This window comes from Myodes glareolus, chromosome 13 (assembly GCF_982192425.1).
Source record: "Myodes glareolus chromosome 13, mMyoGla1.1, whole genome shotgun sequence".
NCBI lineage: Eukaryota > Metazoa > Chordata > Mammalia > Rodentia > Cricetidae > Myodes > Myodes glareolus.
The window spans coordinates 11,749,318-11,768,887 of record NC_142038.1 but is presented as its reverse complement, the minus strand read 5'-3'; the positions used below and the strand labels follow the sequence as shown (position 1 = coordinate 11,768,887).

At 45.1% G+C, this 19,570-nt stretch overlaps 1 protein-coding gene across 3 annotated transcripts in view; it reads right to left on the bottom strand.

Moving 5' to 3' along the window:
• Positions 1–4,536: 4,536 nt before the first annotated feature.
• Positions 4,537–19,570, bottom strand: part of Katnal2 (katanin catalytic subunit A1 like 2) — a 68,319-nt gene continuing 53,285 nt past the window's right edge. For all 3 annotated transcript variants that reach the window (XM_048419665.3, XM_085676408.2, XM_048419666.3), the window contains 3 exons: positions 6,906–7,068; positions 5,595–5,697; positions 4,537–4,885 (listed from right to left, as the gene is read on the bottom strand). In XM_048419665.3, coding sequence (XP_048275622.1) covers positions 4,746–4,885; positions 5,595–5,697; positions 6,906–7,068 — 406 coding nt within the window. In that variant the 3' untranslated portion in view covers positions 4,537–4,745. The remainder of the gene's footprint in view (positions 4,886–5,594; positions 5,698–6,905; positions 7,069–19,570) is intronic.

Sequence of the window (19,570 nt, the reverse complement as noted above, 5' to 3'; positions counted from 1 at the left end):
TTTATTGCAGATAAACAACAAAATACCCCACATATTGGGTTAAGTTAAATTTTATTTATTGCAACTACTAAGAAGTCAACTTCTCATACAACTTCATATATGTGTATGTGTATATATATGTATATATATATATATATATATATAATGTGTGTATAATCTTTTTCAAGTGCACCTATGTTCTAGAGACTAGAGGATGACCTCGGGTGTCACCTCAGAAACACCCCTCACCCCCTTTGAGGCAGGATCTTATCGACCTGGAGCTCACCAAAGAGGCTAGCCTGCCTGGCCAGTAAGCCAGCATTTCCTCCCTCTCTGCTACTTCCCCAGCACTGGAATTTGAAGCATGCACCCTAGACCTGGCATTTTTATGTGAATGCTAGGGTCAAACTCAGGTCCTCATATTGGTAAGGCAAGGCAGCTGAGCTATTGTCCCAACCTTTAACCCACTAAAAAATAACTATAGGCCCTTCTATATAGTTCAGAGAACATCTCAAAGAGCTGGGTGATAGGGAGATGGGCTGCACACCACTCTGCTAAGAATGCCATGGTTTTACAATCATCAACTCCTGCAGCTGCAGGCACCTGTACTGAGCTTCACAAGACTGGGCCTATTGCTGGCTGGTCGCATACACCTTTAATCCCAGCACTTGGGAGGCAGAGGCAGGTGGATCTCTGTGAGTCTGAGGCCAGCCTGGTCTACAGAGTGAGTTCCAGAACATCCAGGGCTCTGTTACACAGAGAAACCCTGTCTCGGGGTGGGGGTAGGGGAGAGACTGGGACTATCGATCAGTCAGGGATTGAGAGGGGCTTATGGGTATCTATCCTTCTCTGGGTAGCTACTGTTTATTGATGGATGCTATGGAGGTATCATTATTCAGTCATGCACCCACAGATGAGCCCACCAGCTCCAGTGGATCGTTCTGTACCCATGGTCATGCCTTGGTTAAACTCAATGAGTAATAAAACAAAAGAGACATTAACAAGGGACAGGGAGGGAGAGGTGATGGGAGTGAGAGGAAGGGAACAGAGGGGAAGGCGAAAATAACCAAAATACATTATACACATGTATGAAACTGTCCAATACATTTAATTTAATAAATAGGAAGCTGGAGAGATGGTTCAGTGGTTAGTGCTTGCACTCTTAGAGGACCCTAGTGTGGTACACAGCACTCATGCTGGGCCACTCACAACTGCCTGTGACTGTAGCTAAGGGTGACCCAGGGGAGCTGACACCCTCATCTGACCTCCACGGCATCTGGGCACATGTGACATACACTCACTCAGAAACATAAAGAACAAATGACTGTAGATACTCCAGAGCAATCCTGTCTTAGCTGGTCTCCTTTCTCAAACCCCCACTAAGGAAAGGAAGAGAATAGAGAAATTATAAACCCATGAGATCAGCCAGTGAGGGAATGCAGACGAGAAGATGTAACAGAGGAAGACACAAAGCAGCTGGACTGTAGCCCAACTGAGTAACAAATGCAAGACAAGGCCAAAAAATCCACAGACACACTCCGTCCTTCAGAACCAGGAGAGTGAAATGTAAGGCAGGGCTGAGAAGCCACGTGGTTGAAAGTTAGTTAACAAACTAATTGGGATCCAGAAGCCCCGAGTAGCCAGGATGGAGGTTTTCCTTTATTCCCTGGGAAAACAGAAGCAAAGGGCTCAGAGGCAATAAGTATGGTGGCAGGACACTAGTCATGGTGGTCAGCTAGGGCAAGAGGGACTGAAGAGGGGGGGCATCTATGGAGGTCTTTCCCTAGAGCAGAGGGAGAACAGTCACGAGGCGTTCAGCTGTTTAGAAAAGCATACTGCTGGATGTGTTAGGGAAGCACTTTAACCCTGATCCTCGGGAGGCAGAGGCAGGGGGATCTCTGTGAGTTCAAAGCCAGCCTGGTCTACAAAGCGAGTTCCAGGCCAGTCAGCACTACACAATGAGACCTGGTGTGGGAGAATTGTCTGTATTCTGTCAATCATATTTTAATAAAATGCTGATTGGTCAGGCAGGCAGTATAGGCGGGAAAGCCAGACAGGAAGTAGGGGTGGAACAAAGAGACTGGGAGTATTCTGGAAGTAGAAACTCTCTCACCACTCCTGCACAGAACACCGAAGAGGCAACATGTAAGCTGTCACATTGAGAAAGGTACTGAGCCCATGTGGCTAACATAGATCAGAATAATGGGTTAAGATAAGTTATAAGAACTAATAAGTAGCCTGACCTAATGGGCCAATCAGTTTATAACCTTATGGAGTCCTGTGTGTAATTTCTCTTTGGGATTTGCCGGCTGTTGGGGTACCGGGCGGGACGGAAACCCCAACAAGCCGGCCCTCATGTTACATATGGCGCCCAGACGTGGATATCTGAATCCACAGAAAGCCTGAGAAAGCTTGGAAAAGAATAGAGTAAAGCATGTTTTCTTGGTATGGTAGCAGCAATTTCTCAGGTCTGCTCTGCTTGCTAGAGGCAAGCAAGGCTGTCAGTTAAGAGAGGCTTCCTGACTCAGCTTTAGCTGCAAAACCCTGCAGCTCATTAAGAGGTCCTGCCACGAAACACTTAAACAGTGTTGATCAAAGGCTGAACGCATGCTTTTCGGTTTTCAGCCATAGCAGGAAAAAAGCTGCGGTGTTTTAAAATGCCGGCTTTCTGGGCTGTCCTGCCAGGGCAATCCCTGACTCTTTCAGGCAGTCAGTCTGACTGAGTATGGTCTGTGAGCAGAATGCTCCAGCTTGCATGCTGGCAGGGACCTTGAAACGCCATAGAGTTGTGGCAGTAAAAGGCTCCAGTGGTACCTCTACCATGAGTCTGGAAAGCTAAGAAATGGACTGGATCCAGCCATCAAAGCCACGGCTTTCCGTATTGCTTTGTAAATTAAAGGCTCATGTGGTCAGAAAAAGAGAGATATACAGTAAAGAGAGATTCAAAGACGAAGAAAACCTCTAAATGGTTTATAGTGTGTTAAAAATATATGCAGGATAAAAGTTAAAGTTCTTAAAGTAAAAAGAAAGAGAGTAGTTGGGTGTGGTAGAACACACCTTTAATCCCAATGCCTGGGAGGCAGAGGTACGTTGACCTCTGAGACTTTAAGGGGCAGAGGTAGTTGACCTCTGTGACTTCAAGGTGTGGTAGTACACACCTTTAATCCCAATGCCTGGGAGGCAGAGACAGACAGATATCTGAGTTCAAGGTGTGGTAGCACACACCTTTAATCCTAGCACTGGGGAAGCAGAGACACGTGGATCTCTGTGAGTTCAAGGTGTGGTAGCAAACACCTTTGAGCCCAGTACTGGGGAGGCAGAGACAGTAGGATCTCTGTGAGTTCAAGGACAGCCTGGTCTACAGAGTTATTCCAGGACAAAGATATACAGAGAACCGGTCTCAAAAAGTAAAAGTAAAAATAAAAGAAATAGAAGTTAAAATAAAGATGGAAAATACACAGAGAATCTTGATACCGTATGTTATTATGCTCTCTTTGAATTGTTTGAATGCCGAGGAAGGAGCAACAGCTGCTAAAAGACTTTTGTTTATAAATGCTGCTGAATTAATCCAATATAGATATTTTGAAAATACCTTGGCTTCAAAACTGAAGTCAAAAGGTATGTTACTTTGGAGAAGAGATTCTGCTTTTGTTTCCACAGAAAATGAGAGGCTATGGATTTATTCAGAGTTAAGAAAAATCATCTTTGACCAAGGGAGGCCACCTGAGAAATCGACAGGAACAGATGGCCCAGATGACAGAGTTCTACATCCAGAACTGATCCAAGACTGCTGCCTGAGATGATCAAGACTCACAGGATACTCCAGTCAGGACTTGATTATAACTCTAAATTTTCTTTAAGTCCCCATAAGATTTTCAGTGCCCCCAACCAGCAGGAAGTAGCCTGAAATACTACGCCCACATTCCCAACAAAGGGACTATGGGTATTTTCATATATTTAAAAAAAAAGAGGGAAATGGTGTGGGAGAATTGTCTGTATTCTGTCAATCATATTTTAATAAAATGCTGATTGGTCAGGCAGGCAGTATAGGCGGGAAAGCCAGACAGGAAGTAGGGGTGGAACAAAGAGACTGGGAGTATTCTGGAAGTAGAAACTCTCTCACCACTCCTGCACAGAACACCGAAGAGGCAACATGTAAGCTGTCACATTGAGAAAGGTACTGAGCCCATGTGGCTAACATAGATCAGAATAATGGGTTAAGATAAGTTATAAGAACTAATAAGTAGCCTGACCTAATGGGCCAATCAGTTTATAACCTTATGGAGTCCTGTGTGTAATTTCTCTTTGGGATTTGCCGGCTGTTGGGGTACCGGGCGGGACGGAAACCCCAACAAGCCGGCCCTCATGTTACAGAGACCCTGTTGTGGAGGGAAAGAAAGGGAAGGAGGAAGAGAGGGAAGGAGGGAGAGAGGAGATTCTGATGGTACCAGACAGGCTTGAGAATGTATCAACAAGAAAGAAATTAAGAAAAGAGACTAAGAAAATACTTTTCTTCGAAATGAAGACCTCAATTCACAAATAAGAAATACCATTAGAAACTTCTTCAAATTTTTATAGTGGAATTGTAAGAACCCCTCCATTGCCTGACCCACACACTCGTAACCAAAGCCTTCACTTTGCTGACATCCATGACACAAGATCTCATCTACAAAGTAACACTTTTGTCCAGATTCATTCTGTGTTCAAGAAAATTCTCCTCCCTTCCATCCCAGCCTCTGACCAGGTCGGACTGAGTACAGTTTTATTTACACAGACTCAAACTCCTCTTGCCAGGCCAAGTATCTCTCAGTCAGATTCTTTGCTGAAGGCTTGGTGTGAGCCAACACATCCAAAAAGTCCTCCGTGGTCACAGTATCCAGCTGGATCCCGGGTAAATTGCTGCTCTCTAGACAAAAAGACAACAGTCAAGGCACAGCACCTCACGGTGACAAGCGTTCTTGACAGGTTACTGGGCCAGGTCTGGAGACTTCACGATATCCTGTTCTTGATGGCTAATGCAGCTCAAACTCACATCTGAAAAGGGCTGAGGGGGACCTTTCTACCCAGAGGCTTTCAGCCCTGACACCCCAGCTACCCCACCACCCTGCCTCCAAAAGGGACTTAAATATATTGTTATCAAATTACTATTTACTATTTACACAATATCTCAGCTAAATCTGACCCCATGTCAGCATGTGCCAGGGGTCGGGCGGGGGGGAACAGTAGTGGGAATCTTGCAGCAGAGGATGCAGCTGAGTACATGGGGGGGGGGGGGAGATGATGATTTCACCAGAGAGCTTACAAATGTTAAAAGCCACAGAGCCTGGAAAACCAGGCTCCAGGCTCCACCTGCTGGTCAGAATGGGTGGGACTTTTGCATGCAAAGAAGCGCTCTGCCACTAAACTGAGTCCCTTTTAGAATTTGGATTTTTGTTAACTTGTCCAGGCTAGCCTTGAGCTCACTATGTAACCCAAGCTGCCCTTAAACTTGATCCTGCCTCAGGTCCCAAGTGGCTGGGAGGGCAAGCATGAACCACCACACCCCTCCAAGAGTTGGAATACGTGGGCACAAATTTCTCTACCAAGCCCACCGTCGCTGTGGGTCCCAGCCATACCTGACTGATGACTTTCGAGCACACTGAAGATCTTCCTCACAGGCCGCATGGCTGCCTCCCTGCAGACCAGCTTAATGTCGGAGCCTGAGTAGCCTTCCGTCTCCTGAGGGAGCCACAGAGCCAGGGTCAGTCAGCAGGCAGAAGGCTGGCGCCTGACTCCTTCTTGTAGGCAGGATCCAGTAGCAGAACACTGGCTTACAATTTTGTCATCCCTGTTCACTATGTCAGCATCTCTGAGTAAGCAATGCTGGACAGAGAGGAGATGCTAACATGCCCAGCAAACTGTCCATCTGGGCGATAGCTTCCTCATACCTTTGAAGACGTTGTGAAATGCCACCCAGTGTTGCCTAGTGGGGCCCTTACCCTAAGTCTACATTGGCTAGAGTGGACATTTGGTTCATGTGTTAAACAAGGCCATTCTTGTTTTGAGGGCCTTTAGAAAGCATTAGGCTTAAGAGTCTACCCAAAGCAGATATCCTGGGACTGGATGCCTGTGGTAGCTGTTCTTGGCTGTAAACTTGACTACATCTGGGCTTAACTAAAACTGAAGCAGCTGCGTGTATCTGGGAGGGATATTTTCTTAATTAAATCATTTGAAGTGGGGAGAACCACTTTTAAAATTCAGATCTTTCGAGGTGGGAAGGTCTGCAGCACGCCTTCGGCTGGTAGCCTATTCAAGGACGTGAGGGAGGAAGCTGGCTCTCTGTGTCTGCTCCTCCTCACTAGCAAATCCATTCCATTCCTTCACTGGATGAGAGAACTACCAACTACAGAATTCTTTGGAATTCTGGAGTATACTAAAGACATCCAGCCCCGTGGTCTGAATTTGTGGGCCTTACTTTGATAGACAGACATTGTTGAAGTAGCTAGATCATAGGATGTAAACCATTCTAATAAATCCCCTTCATATGTGTATACATACACACACATATATATCAAATATACATATACTCATTTTCTAAGTTCTGTCCCTCCTGAGAACCCTGATTAATACAATACCCAAAGAGCATTAACAAGATACATACCTTGAGCTTTTCTTTGCAAAGGATTCGTCAGTTCATTGATCACAATAACCCACTGTGAGTCTTAGAAATGAAGTAACTGGGCTCCGAGAGTATGTGAGGTCCCTAGGGTCTCACAGCTGATATGCTGCAGGGCCAGGATTTGATCGTAGGCTCTCTGAATCTGGATCCCATGCCCCTCCCCACAGCTCCTACTTTCTGTAGCCCAGTCTCCTGTAGCCCATTCTTTCATGAGGAGGGCTCCACTGCCCTCCTGGGCAGCTTGGAGGCTCCCTCTAAGACTGCCCACCTGGCTCAGCACGCTGTACTCCAGCTCTGTGTGCAGCTCCAGGGCTTGGCTCTTGCTCACAGGGGGCAGCCAGTGGTAGATCATGGCCTGTCTGGCCTCTTGGCTAGGGAGATCAACCAGAATCCTCTTCTCCAGGCGCCGTAACATGGCGCAGTCCAGCTCCCTGTATCACAAGAGGACAGGAAATGGGTGGAGCAGCAAAGAGTGCTTCAGACAGACAGAAGATAGATTTCTCACACTTTTTGTTTGTTTGTTTGTTTGTTTGTTGTGTGTGGGTGCATGGCACATGCATGGAGGTCAAAGGACAGATTCTAGAAGTTGGTTCTCTCTACCATGTGGGTCCCAGGGATCAAACCCAGGTCATCAGGCTTGGGGTCCTCTCACCGGCCCCAGTAACTACATTCCAAGTGCAATTTAGCTCTACAAGAAGCAACTCAGTGTTTTAATCGTCACTGTATCTTTAACTCGGTAGTCCGGGCAGTTATTTCATGATGTTTGAAGAAAAAAAATTAAGATGTGAAAAATTGGTAAAAACAAAGAGGAAAGAAGGGAGACAGAGAGCACACCTTCAGGACTTCTCGTGGGAAGGAGGTTCTTTAGTGACAATGGGCAGAGGACATTCACAGCAGTTAAGCGTGTGATAGCTCATTGGGATTTCAATATGGCTTGCTGGACTTGATCTTGCCAGCGAGTCAACTATTCCTTACCATCGCTTGAGCATTCCTGGAAGGATATTAACTTTTCTGAGACTCACCTATCCTGGAATGAATAACCATCTCACTCCACTGCTTTGGTGAACTCAGCACCAACACCCTCCTTCCTAGGTGCCCAGTGCCAACATAGCCTTAGGAAACCCTCTTTCCTGCTTCCATCAGGCCAAGTTTATGCAATTTCACACTAGTAGGTAGTCTTCCTAGACCTCTTAATGTGAAAAATTCATTAGAAAAGTATAATAAAAGAATGCAATCCATCTATATCCCTGCCACCTTGACTCAACAGCAGATAGTACTTGGCCACATCTGCCTCCCGTAGCTTCCCATATAGTGCTCCTAAGCTAAAGGTAAACAGATCGCACCCCTGGCCCCATCTCTAAGTTCTACGGCATCACGACACAAATCTCTCTTCAGGATTTTCCAGCCAAATCCAATGAACATGCATTGTATGCAGTCACGTCTCCCAAATCTGCTACTTGAAGCCAGTCTCTCTGTCCCAGAGAGAAGGGACGGGCTCACTCTAAAATGCCTCGCATCCTAAATTCGTCTCGTGTCTTTCTTGTGGCCCTGTGTGGCAGGTCCTCTGTCACCAGCTCCAGATGAAAGCTGGGACTGAAAGCACTAGAAGCCTGATTAGGCCAGGGTACTCACTATGGAGAGTCTGTTTCTCAGGCACCATGTTTCTGCATTACAGCACATCAGGATACATATATGTATGTCTCACCATCAGAGACATGGTGTCAATTACTGAGATCATCGGATGATGACCGAACTTCCCGTTATAAAGGGCACATCCCGCAATAGGTATTAGACATTCTGTGTGCAGCCACTAACATTACATGGTCTCCCCACACTCTTTCAGTCAGTAGACTCTGCTAGTGCCCTTTATTGGAAGGAATCATTGTTCATGTAGTGATTTAATGTTGCTTCCGTCCCAGATGTTTTACTAGGAATCACTGTGGCATTCTATGTTACCACTATGTGGAGAGGAGCTTTTCCTCACCCTGGGGGCTGCTTGGTTACCTCTGCTTGCCATCCCTATTAATAGTTTGGTGTGTGTGTGTGTGATCTGTGAATTCTTCATATGTTAAATTTTCAGACTCCTAGAAGCATGGAAACATTCAGTTTTCTATAATAGGAATGAGGAGATGTATGTGTTCATCCACCTTAACCACTGCTAAAAAGTAACAAGAGAGTGGCCTGTATTCCAGCCGTCAGGAGACTGAGGGGCAGAGGTACTGTGAAAGGAGAGAGGGCAGGAGACGTTAACTTAACTAAGATGGTGTTTGGAGGGTATGCAGTTACCCCCACTTCCTGCAACACCCCAAACAACACTGAAAGGGTTTGCAATCAGCATAAACCTACGCAGGCAAATGAACTAGAAGAATTGGTAGCAACAACAAAATCCTTAAGCACACTTTTCAGTGAGAGCTGAGACGCTGCATTCTATTCGAGCAGTGAAGAAAGCCAAGAGCCTGGTGTGAAACACACACACACACACACACACACACACACACACACACACACACACCAGAGACTTGGAATTGGCAGCATCTTTTTCCTTTGGGGCCAAGGTGAAGACCAAGAGAAAAAGAGAAGATAGATTAAGAAAGAGATCATAGGTTCCTTCCCTGCATCCTATGGAGAGAACTGCCTCCCCCACACCCAGCATGGGGGGGAAAGTGCAGTCTCTGCTCCCAGAAACACCAAGCAGGTTGAAACAGTGTGTTGTGTTGCTAGGATGATGTAGTGAGGCGCCATCTTCCTGCTCCTAGATGACCGGCAGCCAAGCACTTGTCTTCCAGGCAAGAGACCACAAGAGTTTTCATTTTGCAGTTCGAGCATCCCAAAAGAAAGCCCAGAAGACACAGCTGCTGAGGGTTTCCCAACACAATAGCCCTGTCAGGTCCTCCACATGTAGCTACATGGACAAACCCTCCCCACGGGCACAGAGCTTTCTCAGGCATTTTTTAGTGTGCTCATAGACACGATGAGGCAACAAAGAGACTGCTTCTGTGGGTGGTTTCTAATGCAAGACAGCACTGAGAACAAGTAGACAGGGAACGAATCTTAAGGAAAACAATAAAAAAAAAACCTCTTCTTAGAAAATAGAAGAAACACGTAATATCCACAAAGCAAATCAGATTGCCATTTAAAAAGAATCATTCAGAGGGAAAAACAGCAAAACACAAAATAGATTAAATTAAGAGCACATAGGAAAGTTTAAAATGTAAAAGTAGCAATGTCCTAGAACAAGAAAGACATACACATAGAAAGAAAATCAAAAGGATAAAGAAAAGGGTTGTTCCCTTACTATTTTGATTATTATATACAACTTGAACAAAATTAACGGTTTAGATAAAATTAATAAAACTTTATTGTCACACATTGTTTCAGGGATGGGGAGATTGCTCAGCAGTTAAGAGCACTGACTGCTCTCCCAGATGACCCAGTTTGATTCCTAGCACCCACATGGTGGCGCACAACCATCTGTAACTCCAGCCTTGGGAAATCTGATGCCCCCTCTGACCTTCACCGGCACCAGGCCGTTCACAGACAAACATGTAAGCTTAACACCCATACACATAAACCAGTTTCATAAAGTTGTATCAGTATCTAGGAACAATGACAGTAGTCAATCACAAGTACCACGATATGCCCAGAAACCCTTCAAACTCTGAAACAGAGCATTTACGATTCATGTTACCTGCAGGAACAGCCCTTTATCTGTATACTGGCATGCACTGTAGGCCCCAGGCGTCTTTCTTTGTTCTGCAGCTCTAACAGCAACTCTCTTGGTTGTGGTTTCCTAGCTCCATCATACTCAATGAATGAAAGATTCCTTTTTAATGAGAACTGGTGTGGGATTCCCCTCTGTATGCTCTGAACATGTTATATTGACATTGATTAATAAAGAAGCTGCTTTCGGCCAATGGCATATCAGAATATAACCAGGCTGAAAGAGATAGAGAGAGAGAGTAGGCAGCATCAAAGAGACACCGTGTAGACGCTGCAGGAAACAGGTACAAGATGCTGGACAGAATCTTACTGGAAGGCCACAATCACATGGCGATATACATGTTAATAGAAATGGGTTAATTTAAGATATAAGAGTTAGTCAGGAATATGCCTAAGCTAATAGGCCAAGCACTGTTTTAATTAATACAGTTTCTGAGTGATTATTTCGGGTCTGGGCATCTGGGAACGAACAAGCAGTCTCCATCTACAGAGATTAGTCTAGAAGACCAACAGCCCAATACCAGGAGTTTTTTGGAGAAAGTAACAGAGGAATCTCATGAAGAAGACATGAGATTGGATGTTCCACATTCCTAGTAAAAGGTTTTCTGCATTTGAAATGTTAATGAGACCTAATGTTTAAACAGCGTTTACTAAATGACTGTTCCAAGCATTTTTAAAGATGGTAACCCACTTGCAACACCATGAGACTATGCTATTGTCACCTGCATTTTGAAGATGAGGAAACAAAGGCTTTAAAAGGGTAAGTAGTTCCCCTGGGCTACTGATGACTCAGGACTGGCAGTATGACTTGGAAAACCGGGGTTGGCATGGTTCTCTGCCCACTGACTCCCAAACTGCCTCATGGTAAGACTTCAGAACACTAAAAACAAAACAGAATGGCAAAAGTTTCCAGAGAGAAAAGACAAGTGACATACAATGGGTTAGATATAACACTTCTCAAGCCACACATGGCAGTTCATAGCTGTAATTCCAGAATATGGGAAGCTGAAGGAAGAGAATCAAGTGGCCAGGATTAGCCTGGGCAACACAGCAAGTTCTGAGCCAGCTTAGGCAGCAGAACAAGATCACGTCTAATTAAAACCAATAACAACAAACTTTATCAATAGTAATGTGAGATGTTAAAAGAGACCTATGCCGGGGGCTGGAGAGATGGCTCAGAGGTTAAGAGCATTGCCTGCTCTTCCAAAGGTCCTGAGTTCAATTCCCAGCAACCACATGGTGGTTTCCAACCATCTGTAATGAGGTCTGGTGCCCTCTTCTGGCTTGCAGATATACAGACAGAATATTGTATACATAATAAATAAAAAAGTAAATAAAAAAAGAAAAAAAGAAAGGAAGAAAGAAAGAAAGAGAGAGAGAGAGAGACCTATACCTTTAAAATTCTGAGGAGAAAAATAATTTCTAATAAAAATAATCTATAGCTTGATCAAGCTCTGGATCGGCAGTCTAGGTGATTTTAACACGTGAAGCCTAAATGACAAAACAAAGCAAAGCTGGGCAGGATCCAAGCACCAGAGGACTTGATGCAGAAGGAAGGGAATCACCAGGGTGGCAAGGCTAAAGCTCGGGGTCCCCTCTGCACATGCACACGAGGTGCACAGGATAAGCAATCCAGTTTGGACCTGGCATGAAGGTTCTAGAAGACATATATGCAGGGAGAAGAATTTGACAGAATGGTACATCTGAGGGTATCAAGCAAGTGTTGATTTGGACACTACCTAATTCCTGTCCACATCTCATACTGAACGGCTTCTTTAGAGAAAGATCAAGACAACAGGATCACATGGTGGGGGTGGGAAAGCAATTATTCAATATAGATGTCTATATTGATCAACTAATGCCCTAAAGTGAGAGATTCACCTCAAAACTGCTTGTGGGTACAAAATAAGTGCAACTCTCCGACTGCCAGGCCTGATGGATGCACTCTTAGCGACATCAATAATCATAGAATCATAAGAGGGAGAAGCAAAGGACAAATGGAATGTACCCAGAAATCATTCTTTATACCAATATATTTATATAAAAATGTAACTTGTGGCCACCAGAAAAGACTCAGCCTGGCCCTTGCACTTAGATTTTACACTAGTTATTTGTGTTCTCGTGACTCCCTCTTCCTGGTTACTCTGTACTTCTAGCTCATCAGTGGCCAAATCAACCAGTAAGCATGGGATGCATAAGACTTCTGCCTGCTGTAAACACAAAACGCTCTACCCCTTGCCACGCTGAGCACTACCAAGAGCGGCAATGCCTTAGATCAGAGACCTTCAGGAATCCCCCTCAGGCCTCGACCGTACTGCATGGCCCTGGAACTGAGAGCATTCCGAAATTTACAGCATGAGGGAACCAAGTACAATTTAAGTTTGTTTCTTCAACAGTTACAGTATTTCAAGTTCAAGCTAGCTGGGTACGTTAATAGAAGAGTGAACATCCACTCAGCAGGCAAATCTTTGCAGTCCACCATGAAATAGATGGTCATGACAGGCCTGGGAGAGCAGGCTGAGGAGCCAGCATTGACAGATCACAGGCAGTGAGAGGTTCAAGTACTGTCTTCTACAGTAAGCCCCACATGGAAGGCTACCTGCTTACACATGTCCCCAGACGGATCCATTTTCCATTCTAGCTCTGACGTGCGTGCGTGCGTGCGTGCGTGCGTGTGTGTGTGTGTGTGTGTGTGTGTGTGCTTTATTGGGTGCACCACAAGGGAAGAAGGCAAGGCAGTAACTGGGGTGCTGCTGGCATCTTTGTATTATTTTCTTTACAGGAACTTCCTTCCCACTTTGTCAAAAGAGAAGTCACTGCCTCAAATTCAGAGCAAGTTCTCTGTACACAGTAAAGGCTTTTGATTAGCTTTAATATCCACATGCCCATTATGACAGCGTGGGCTAAGATGTTTCCCCATTAGCATTGAAGTCATCAGCTAAACGGGTCTCTGCCTTGCACTCCGGAGAGAGAAAGTTTTCATGGATAGCTCAAACCTATTGGCCTCATTGTCATCGTCCCAGACATCTTAAACTGAGAAGAAAAATTAAGTCAGAAGCTGGACGGTGGTGGTGCACGCCTTTAATCCCAGCACTTGGGAGACAGAGGCAGGCAGATCTCTGTGATTTTGAGGCCAACCTGGTCTATAAGAGCTAGTTTCAGGACAGGCTCCAAAGCTATATAGAGAAATCCTGTCTAAAAAACAAAAACAAAAAAAGAAAACAAAAAACCCCAAAACCAAAAAAAAAGAAAGAAGGAAAGAAAGAAAGAAAGAAAGAAAGAAAGAAAGAAAGAAAGAAAGAAAGAAAGAAAAGAAAAATTAAGTCAGAGTGACTCACAACCCAAAACAGTCAAATTTTCTCTCTAGAGCTCCAATGCATGACTCCCATAGATAACATCTATGTCATTAATAAAATTACAAAATAACCATTAATAAATTACCATTAACGAATAAACCACTAATAAAATTACATGTAACAGCCACCATAATTAAAATCCAGAAGAAAAAAAACTAACAACAGAACTACACTCCATTGACTGGAGAATAAAATAATGTTTAAAATGTATAAAGAAAGAAGGTGACTCAAAAGGATGAGCAAGAGACTTGCATTTGTCACCCCAAGGACTGCAACCCACCACTTTCATACCATAAACCACTGAAAGGAGGCTGTGAAAGTCAGGAAGAGGAGGCAGACTGGCTGGGGACCTCAGCACTTAGCAACTGCCATGGCAACCAGTGCCCTGGACTTTCTTGTCTCTCATCTGTCCTGATGGTTCACTGGAGAAGCCTGTAACTCAAAACTGCACAAAGCACCAAGAAAACTTTGCTCTCCCCAGCCAGAGGATCAGAAAAAGGAGTTTTGTAAGACAGAAAACCCTGTTCATATTATCTGCTCTAACCTAGCCATGCGATGCTGGGGGTACCCCTCCCAACAAGAGATTGGAGGGGTGGCGAGGATGGAGCAGAGTCAGCAATGGAAAAAAATTTATATATATATATATATATATATATATATATATATATATATATATATATCCCTTCCCCAAAGAAAAGTCAAGTAAACGATGAGACACTAACATAAATGAAATTGTTTATAGAATTAAGCAAATTTGCAAAGGTGATCACAGTACATCAAGCCTGAAACACATAGCAGCCCATAGCATAATACAATTCCACCCACAGGATGATTCCATTCTGTTGCTGGATGTGCACCGCGTGCATGGTGTGAGCACATGGTACCCCTGGAGTGTGTCAGGCCACTCGATCTTGTGCTCAGTTTTGTTTGTTTGCTGTGCCGGATGGAGCCCAGGGCCTCACCTGCTTGCTCGGTGAGCACTCTGCTATCCCAGCAAAGTCCTGCATTCTGTACTGTGCTTACTGACCTGTGGTAGACCACATTAGGAAAAGGTGGACTGGGTCAAAGCCCAAAGTTGGAAGACAGACCCTCAGAGAGTACTTCTCCTCCCCTGGGCTCAGAATGCCGGTGGCTGTTGTGAAAAGAACTTAGGTTACATGGACTGATCTTTCCCATCACAAACGTGCATGGTATAGAAAGGGGCGTCCATATGGGAAGAAGTCCTCTTACACTGGTAATAGAAAGACGGCCAGGCCAGCAGCATCCTAGGAGTATTTTAAATCTTCTAGAAAATGGAAATACTGTCACAAGGGGTTGGCCCATGTGAGCCACTGCTGGTGTCCCCCAAACCAACCATTTGTAGGGCAGGAGTCTCTCAGCTCTTATTATTTTCTGAATATTAGAAGAAAGTTGTCGTCTAGCTTTTTAGCTGCTTCGTTGGACCAGCATCTGCTCTCCTAGAGGGCTCCTTGTAGCACGAATGATAAAAACCCAGAGACGGATATCGCGGTTCAAGCTGAAGATCAGAAAAGCAAAGCAGCCAGTCACTGGCTCTGACCTCTATCTATCTCAGACTGAGACTGAGTGTGAGATTTGTCTCCTCCCATTTTATATTCCTCTCTAGTGCTGGGATTAAAGGCATGCATGACCACAGCCAGGCCTCTATGGCTAACTAGTGTGGCTGCTGGGATTAAAGGTGTGTGCCATCACTGCCTGGCCTGTATGGCTGACTAGGGTGCCTGCTTTGCATTCGAATCTTCAGGCAAGCTTTATTTATTAAAACACAAAAACTATACCACTATAGTTTCTGTAATTTCTAGCCATTTGGCAAGCAGCAAGGGAGACAGTAGAGTCCGCATGCCACTCACAGCCCCCACACCTCGTTTGTACAACCTACCATAGAGTTAAGTAGACATCTCTAGATGGAATTTGCCTTAATAGCCCTGTTCAGCACTTCATTCCCTCTGGACCGCTAGGCCTGAGCTATGCAACAATCAAGGCAGGTCAAATTAGCCCTAATTACGCTCACTAAATTTCTTAGCATCGCTATTACATTAAGTGGTAATATTAAATGTACAACATTTTTTATGCCTCTCTTTGCTCACTTACACATCGGATGACATGGAGAATCGGTTCCTTGCTGCTTCCTTTGGGCCCTCTCCCATGCTCTAGACCAGCCAGGCAGGTGAGCACAAGCTGTGAGCCAGCTCACTGCTGAGACAGACAAAGGACTGCCAATGCCAGAATGATGCTCTGGATGGAAGCCGCCCCAACTGTGAGGAATTTGGTGTTCAGGACTGAGGTTTCACATGGTTGTTCTGAATTAGTTCTTTTCCCAGGCTAGACTGCTTGGATGAAATGAGATCCTGAAGCCAAGGAAAATCTTATTCATCAAGAATATTCCCTCTTCCTAGAAGTTTTCCTTATTAAAGGGATTGGCAGTACGCCACAAGGGAGTTAAAACACAAAGCCCTTTCATTCGGTAATTCCACCTCCAGATATCTTTCATAACAACTAGAACTGTACCCAAAGGTGCTGTTTTGTACATGTGTGCACACGGGTTTATGTGTGTACATTCATGTGTGCTGGGGGTGCATGTAATGTGTGGAGGCAAGAGGACAATTATGGGGTGTTATTCTTCAGGTGCACCCCCCATTTTGAGGGAGTCTTTCATTGACCTGGAGCTCAGTAAGTAGCCTTGGTTGGCTGACAAGTAAGCTCCAGGGATCCACCTGTCTCCACTTCCCCGGTGCTGAAATTAAGAACGCTCTACTGACTGAGCTCTCTCCCTATTCCCTCCCGTTCCTATGCAAGGAAGCTCATTTCCGAGTTACTTACGAATAAAGTTTGGGAACGTCATACATGTCCGACAGAAAGGAATGATTAAATGATGGTATAGTCCACATGTGGGAATTCTGGGCAGCCATTATGAAATCCAATTTTCAAGGATTATTTAATGACACTGGAAATGCTCTCACTATAATGTTAAGTAATGAAACTAAGACACTAGTGGGACCGCACGACGGCACAACCTCTATGGAGGGAAATTTGGCAGCTACACCATAATTCCATGTGCATTACCCTCTGACCTGGTGGTTTTCCTTCCAGGAAGCTACCCCAAAGCTGCCCTGGTGGAAACAAAAGTGGCCTATCCATGCCCACTCCTTACTGCCTCACTGTCTGCAATAGCAGGAGTAGGAACGACCCTGCTGCCATGGCCAGTGACAGAGAAACTTTCAGATTCACAATGGAGGACTACGTAACTATATAAGGAGTAAGGAAGAACTTGTGGCCTTATTTGGAAAGATCTCCAGGATATTCTGGTATTTTGTTAAGGAAAAAAAAAAGTCAAACAGAACAATTTCTATGGTGAGCAATCTTTTGTGTAAGAGATAAATGCAAGATGTGTGAGGTTGCTCCTATAAACATGGAGTGCTAGTCACAGGAAAATGTTTTTAAATAGCTAGAAGTTGTAGCTTTTAAAATAATCAAAGGCTAGAGTAGCAAACACGTTTACTAAAACATGTAGATCTGTAACAGTTGTGTGTTCTCTTTACTATGCCCTGTATTGTGCATGCTATGCCCTGGACTGTGCACACAGTTAGCACCTGAGTCAGCTTCCTGACACCAGCATCAACAGACATGAGAGGGAAGTGCTCTCACTGTGTGGCGTGGACCCTCGGTGGCTCCACTGTTACTTTGTGGGACCATTGCATATGCCGCCCATCACAGCCTGAGGCACCATTATGTGGCGCATGGCTTCAGTGCACCCACAGGATTATGTAATTGTTACCACAAGAGATTTTAGAACAAACCTTCTCTCTACCCCAAACCCCTCATGTAGCTGAGGCTGACTTCAAAATCACAGCCAATAATGACCTTGAACTCTTGACCTTCCTATATCCACCTCCCAAGTGCTAGAACTATCTACCATGACAGGTCTTTCTTGTTTGCCTTTCTTGATTGCCTTGAGAGGCTTCATTGAGTGAGTGGCTTACATCATCTAGGTTTGTCTTTCCTGCCTGATGGTAAATCTCATCAGTCCACTTAACGAGGCTAAGAGACAAGCCTTTGAGCAGGTCTGTGAACTGAGGCATTCATAGGGAGGGCTACCTGAGAGAAGACCCTCTTCAAGATCAAATGGCCCAAGTATAAAAAGGCCTGAGGAGAATGCAGAGCCGCTTCGGCCTGCTTGGCTAGCTTCTTGCTGGTCAGTACACGTCACTAAAGCTGCTGAACCATCTCTAATTGACGTCAGACTCTAGCTTGTTTGGCCTTCCAAAGAGGACCAGTGATTCATGGGCTCTTTCAGGTCTTCCACACAGACTGGAACTGCTAAGGCCTCCACCTGATGAACTGCGCAGCTGCCAGGCTCTCCACCGTTCCAGTGTGCAGATGGCCAGGGTTGGACTATCCAGCTGTTATCAGTTGGAAGTCACTCTAGCGAACACATCCCTTTGGTTTGTTTTCTTGTTTGTTTTTGAGACGGGGTCTCACTATGGAGCCCTGTCCTGGAACTCAGTATGCAGAGCAGGCTAGCTGGAGTTTACGGAGATCCCCCTGCTTCTGCTTCAGGAGGGATAATAGGTGTGTTCAACTGGGCCCAGGACAAATCCCGTTTAATGATAGACATTGGTTCTTTTCCTCTAGAGAGTTCTGCTACACCCTATAATAACAGATATGCATTTTTTCAGAACATAGGCAGACAAGAACCTGGCTTTAATCTCTTCTAAATGATACAAAGAGTGATGATAATAATAACAAAATGAAAAGATACAGCACAATCAAATGCATGACCACTGAGAAGCCCTGGCCATGAGCTGTGCAGCATGTGCTCAAGAAAGTGGTTTTCAAAACTCATAGACTCACCAGAGGCAACACTGCATTCCTGTAATCACAGCAGCCCGGAGGCAGAGGCAGGAAGACCTCAAAATCAAGGTCAGCCTGGGCTATAAAATACGATCATGCCAAAACAAAAACCAGAAAGGCGCAAAATGCCACAGTGTAGTTCTCAGTTTGGAGAAGTAGGGGGAGGGGGCTCACTCACTGCTAGTGGTGACACCTGTTTTGTCGACATTTTGGGGTAACAAAGCAGCCCGGTGGGGTGAGGGACAGCTCCCTTACAGAGAGTGTTCTAGCTGTCGTCCAGAGGCAGTGATAAAACCGGCACCTCCAGCAACGGGTCGTGTCGTGGTGAGTCCAGAGCCAAGAGAAGATGAAAAGTCGGGGACAGAGCTGGTATTGCAGGGGAGGAAGAGCAAGCATGCACCAGGGTTTCTGCAAGGCGTTGTTCTTCCTGAGCAGAACATGAAGGTTTCATCCAGGTCACCCACACATTCAAGGAGGAAAGCACGTTTAGGGGAAGGCACATTTCTGAGTATACTCGCTAAGGTCCACATTTCTGAGCATGCTCAGTTTAAGGTTATAGGTCAGAGAGTTTTAATCAAAATACAAAGAATAGCTTTGAAGGTTCATTAATACCATTTTAACATATTTTACGTGTATGAGTGTTTTGCCTACATATATGTTTATCTGGTATGGGGGAAGGTCAGAAGAGGACGCTGGATCCCCCAGGACTGGAGCACAGATGATTGTGAGCCATACATGGGTGCTGGGAATAGGACCTGAATCCTCTGTAAGAGCAACAAGTACTCTTAAGCACTGAGGCAACCCTGATCGAGGGATGCTAAACTCAGAGAGATGTACCACAGAGGAACCAGACCAATACACCTGAACCCACAGATCAATCATGGCATCGCCAAAAGTGAGAAACAAGACAATGTCACCTAGGGATGCCATGCAGAGTGATGCTCCCGATACTGAGGTGACATGTGAAGAAAATCTGCTGAACTGAATC